The following is a 5,866-nucleotide window of genomic DNA, read 5'->3' on the forward strand; positions in this document are numbered from 1 at the left end:
GTCACAAAGGATGGCGGGGATGGTCGCCCTCATTTGTTAGGGGTCGACTTGTTTCGTGAAAACAGATGCTAGATAGATCTTGGAGTTTATTGCCATTCTGTTGAAAGCCAAATGTAACAACATTCTTCTTAAGAACGTTTCCATCTGCCCTTGTCGCAAATATTTCAAGTGTAGCAAAAACGAACGAACAAGGCAGATACCCATGAGCTAATTCAACTGTTATTGTAACCAAAGGTAATTCACAGCATGTTAAGTAACCTTAATAATTGTTGTTGAATCGACATTAAGTGAAGTTTTGCAAACTTTGGAAACAAACGCTTATATTGTCTCGCGCTCTTTTAATCTAAAAAACGCGCACAATTTGTCATAAAAATCGAGTGGATATGAATCAGTAGGCAGAAACATCAAAGATAGAAATTTTACCAAACCGCACTAATGGCAACACGTTGTCGTATAGCGCATTGTCAAATAAGCGCTGCAGGTAAGAAAACTAAGTAATTGGCGGCGTGTTTTTTTTCCCGACGCTACACTGACGTCAAACTGTAGTTGCGACTGAAATTCATATTCTGCTGTCGCTTTTCCCGCCGAAACGCCTGGACAAACGCCCTCCTTTGAGACTTACTCGGTAGATTGTACACAAATGGATTCACGACGAAATTCACGATCATCATCAGCGGCGAGATAAAACTGATACACATCGAGAGCTCTGGCGATATATTCAGCGACGATATGAGAACGAAAGGAGAGTAGATAAGCATACATATTTGCGGGAGCATGCACAAAATGAAAACTATAAGGACGAATGTGCACACTACCAACACCTGTTTCTCCCTCCGCCACTTGGCTCGGGACCGGGTCCTCTCCAACGTCATGTCGCTCCGGAGCAGCTGGCGACAGATCAAGACGTACAGGACGCTGACCAGCAGCAGCGGTATGACGGTGAAAATCATGAAAAGGAACAACACGATCTTTTGCGACTTCAAGTTGCGAATCGACGGCACCACGGCGACGAGAAATTCCGCCAAAGCCAGGCAAACGCCGAGCGACCACGATGACACGATGAGAGTGCACGTTCGCCGCCTCCCTTGCATCTGGGCAGCCCTGAATGGATGGCAAATAGCCGTGTAGCGGTCTACGGTCACCAGCACCACAGTGAAAATGGAACTGAATGTGGCCACGTCCATGATGAATACACGCAGATAGACAACCATGGCGATGTTCACCGCACCGACGTCTCGCAAAAGCGGGAAAAGCATGAAACCACAAAGACACAGTAGGTCAGCACAGGCAAGATTGATCACAAAATAATTTGGCAGTGTACGCATTGACTTCTCTCGCACGACGACGAAAATGAAGAGCGCATTTCCCAAAAAACCGATTACTGCTAAAGTGGTGACGATAGCCATTAGCTTACTGTCCTCCATGTAACATTTTGGTGGTCCACCGAGAGTCCAGTTGAACGAGAATTCCAACTCGCTGTTCGGATTTCTTCGGCAAGTTGAGCAGTTATCGGTATCGAACAAGAAGTAGCTCATGTCGGCGAGGCGAAACCCGTCAGACGTAAGGCACAGATAGGAGACAAATTGGACGCAAAGTCAACGCGTCAGGTCTGGCTACACACAGAGAAGAAATCGGACTGCCTACAAGCACAAGCAAAGAATAGGGCGATTCAAACTAAGGTCCTTCGATATCATCATAGACTTCTCAACATTGTCTGGCCACCACAGTGTGAACACAGAAATGAGATTCAAGCTGACGCGATGGTAGCTCTGGACGCCTCGCGTATAAAACCAAGTGTACGATGCGAATTGGGTGAAACTCCGCACAGACTGCACCCAGCCTCCCTCCAGCTGAAGCATGTGTTCCGCACAATCTAATTTATGTCATAGCAAATGCGTAGGGCGGCAGTATTTTAACCAATCACTTCAAAGACGATTGCAGATTATAATAAAGTCGGTCGCTATACTTGCCGGAACATCGGCGACCAATGAATAATGAATTCGCGAGTCGAGGTACTGTCACCATGGAAACTTGTGATCACAAACCGATCTTTTGGGATTTTTATATTTTGAATTATGCTCATCAAACAAACGAACTTCTGAGATGGGAATGTCTCCCTGCAATGCTTATTGGGAGATTTTTTAGAGGGTCGCCAAGGTGTCATCGTTAACGAACATCGACAACCTATTTGACATCCAAATTTGCACGATTTTTCGTGTACTACTTTTGCGTTGAAACGATCACACGACTGCATAAGCCGCTTTCCGAAATACGATCGCATTAGTGCGAACTTTCCTTGTAATGTTTAATTAATGAATTGGGTCGAATTACGACATAGCTACGAACAAGACACGGATAATACATGGATATTTTTTAAGTGACCCCTGACCTAGGACGGAAGGTCAAATCAGAATTTTTCACACAATTTTTTGGCGAACTTGAAAATTCAATCAATCAATCAATCAATCAATCAATCAATCAATCAATCGGTCGATCAATCAATTAGTCAATCAGCCAATCTTAACTATTCCAGTTTAGTCAATTAGCAATACGTTAGTGACAAACATATGTACATCAATTACAAAATGACAATTTAAAATATATTTATTAAAATCTGGGCAGCATTCAGCAAACAACTCAATAAAAAGCACACGGGGGTAAAATGACGAAAATACAAAGTTCTAAAAGCTAGTTGAGTCTGCTCAGTTGTCCGATAGCCCTGTTGATCAAAAAGCATTTAGCTCTTTGGTTTTAAAAATCGGTACTCTGGAACGAGGACCAGATGGGAGCGAGTCAAATTCATGACGTAATAATGGATGTTGAAACTTGGAATGCAAGATGGAATTTCCTTTGCGTAACATGATTTTTCGATACAGATAAGGTCGGATGACATTTATGAAAGCCCGACACGTCACATTTTAATTATTCAATTTTTGAGTTTGTCGAAAGATCTGTATGCAAATTGTTTCCTATTCTTCTCATTCGATTCGCTCGATACTGAAGATAGAATGAGATTCTCTATTCCCCGACTCGATTTAAGACTGTCAATCGATAACCTAGCAGTTTTCGTTACACAGATAATGTCCCTAGGGCGTTAACAACGAAGACACGACTGCAATTTTGCCACAGCTCTGCCTCGCGCCAATGTCTCTGCTTCACTGTAACTTCGCCACATTCGGAATGAAAAATGTGACTACCGTGATTCCATGGTCACCTGTAAACGTGTTTCAAACTGAACTACTTTTATTTGACCCCGAGGGCACCGGCTCATACACTTCTCAGGTAAGTAAACATGCACGCATCAAGGAAGGACATTTTGAGATACAAACTCTCAACGTCTAGTTTATAAGAGAAAAATAGATGCACGCATTTCATTAGTATGAAGAAACTAAAATCTGGCCTACGCAACGTCCTCCAAGTTACCTCATCTATTTGAAAGAAGTTGGAGATAGACCAACAAAAATAACTGATTGATTGATAAACCTTTCTGACGACTGATGTAAGCCAGAGTTCTCCGGTGGACAGATAATTTCAATACGTGACAATTTAAATGACAAAACATAGTACCAGCAGGGGCGCCAATGATTCTGCAGTTCATGTAATGTCATGACAACCAATTGGGATACAACATCTGTTGAAAATAATCCCTCAGATAGACTTTTCGGTTGAGTGTTTAGGCTCTTTTTTATAGTTACTCAATGACAGTGGCATGACTTTATGTCGTGTGGAACAAAGAATCCGAACCGTTAATCATTGTTTGGGAAATTTTCACCTACTGCAAATACGAGTAACTCACCCGTAAACCTAGACCGCGTGAAAGGTCTGACGTGTCTCCGACCCACGCTCACTTTGACGATAGCCGACAATGCTGCGCTTCGTTGTCTTTCATTATGGGAACAAACAACTACGACCTACGGTTGGTACTCGAAATACGCCCCTGCGGGACTCTAAAAACAAGGATATCCATTAGGTATTAATGCACCTGTGAATATTTTAGTGTTTACCGATACTTTACCAATCTCCGCGGCGTAATTGATATTTCCCAATCCATCTGCTGCAAGGTCCAGCCTTCCGGTAAACCCCCTGTTTTCAGACTAAGATGTGAATTTTTGGGGGTCCATCGTCGTGTCTTACACTCGCTTGATTACAAAACGGAAGCTCTATCGCGCGCAGTCGTTCATTAGTTCAATCCCGCGGCCTCTAGACATTAGTTTGACCGCGTCATTGATGTAAAGACCGATAAACGCAAAGTTTTAAGGTGATAACCCTTAACGATAACCGTATTTCGTGTTCACGAGATTATTTGCCAATGAGTTTTGTCACCCCTGAGACGGACAGCCAATCGATTGTACCGGAGAAAGCAAGGTCACCCCAACCCTCTTTTGTGTCGACCATCATTAAGTGCGTAATGTTAAGATATACTCAAAACTTGATTTCACAAGCAATCATTTCCTGTCTTGAGCTCATGTACCGGTGGGAAGACACACTTAAAAAGGTGTCCAAATTTGAACGCAAACCACAGATGTTAGGAAATCATGCCATAACCCATGTACTCGAACTAAGTGACCAGTAAAACGTGTTTGTCAAAATATATTGCATATTTTACCGAAATGCACTGTGTTGGGTAAGCCTGACAATTTCTATTTCAAAAAATTTGCGGAGAGGAATGAGAAAATGTTTATGTTTCATTTAATAAAAACAATGGAAATATTTCTAAAAGTTACTGCTATTGTCTCTTTCAAGCTCGCCGTGTAATTATGCCATTCATGTGACATAACTGAAGCTTCATGGTCGAAGCCTGGTACTGTTTGACACGCTCTCTTATAGGAGCCACCACAAGATGACATAAAAGCATGCAGCATCTCAAATTAGGGATGGACCAGGGAATTTCCTCCTTTCAAAGAAATCCTCGTTAAACCTAGTTTCATGAGGAAATTCCAAGGACCACGATGCGTTCTCGAGGTACGACGATTTTGCGATGTATAACAAGGTATTGCATGGTTACTCCCGCAAACTGATAAAGAATGATTTGAGATGAAGCGTCCGTCAGCCTTCAGAAGGAGTGGCGAATTCACACATATACTTAGTTCCTACCGGCTCATTCGAACCAGCATGCTGGAAGTTTGTCAGATGTCTACTCAAGCACGAGAAGCCGGAACTCTAACAACCCCCTACCATGCTTATAATGTCTCTCGCGCACGCAATGTTTCTGTGTACATAAACACTATCGAATTTAATGATGTAAACGAGAAATAATCATAGAGGGCAGGCAAGGGAAACTATAATTGATTTCTCAATTAAAGAGACACGCTTCGCTGATTATTCAGCGTCAAGTTTTATAAATTGACCTGCCTACACTGGTACGTTTAACAGTATTAAAGTGACCTAGGTTTTACATATATAGCTGCAAATTTTTATCCATTGTCTTGACAGAGCTATTAACAGAATAAAATCACGTCGATGGTAAATATTAGACAAGTGCCTGTATTCAGCTATGATTTGGGATCATCGTTCTAGTGTAAAAAGAGTTCAAAAAGTACAAAGAAATTAATGCGAAAAATTGATTTGTTTTGCCATTAAGTAATTTACAGCAGATAACTAATCGTTGGAGGACGTTGTTATAATCACTTGTTTTCTATCAAATATATAAAAATTTGAAATCAAATTCTCTAATAGGGTTGAAATGTATATACTTTGCAAAACAACTGACAAAAAGGGATGTGTACATTTCAGTTTGCACACGTATTAACATGGGTGCATGAGGTTTACGATGCTAAAGTCATACTTTCTGGGCAAAATTCCACGATAGTCAGGGATAATAATTTTCAATTAATCTGCAATTATCTACAGCTGTAGACAAAAGCAT

At 41.6% G+C, this 5,866-nt stretch overlaps 1 protein-coding gene across 1 annotated transcript; it reads right to left on the reverse strand.

Annotated features, from left to right (window-relative positions):
* Positions 1–524: 524 nt before the first annotated feature.
* Positions 525–1,535, reverse strand: LOC139134450 (bombesin receptor subtype-3-like). Its single transcript, XM_070701311.1, has one exon. It carries the CDS (start codon positions 1,533–1,535, stop codon positions 525–527), a length of 1,011 nt encoding a protein of 336 aa, XP_070557412.1.
* Between the last annotated feature and the right edge of the window lie 4,331 nt (positions 1,536–5,866).

Source organism: Ptychodera flava, chromosome 6, assembly GCF_041260155.1.
Source record: "Ptychodera flava strain L36383 chromosome 6, AS_Pfla_20210202, whole genome shotgun sequence".
Taxonomy (NCBI): Eukaryota; Metazoa; Hemichordata; class Enteropneusta; family Ptychoderidae; genus Ptychodera; species Ptychodera flava.

Excerpts from the sequence above, each read along its gene's own strand:
- LOC139134450 (XM_070701311.1), bottom strand. The coding sequence starts at position 1,535 with ATGAGCTACTTCTTGTTCGATACCGATAACTGCTCAACTTGCCGAAGA.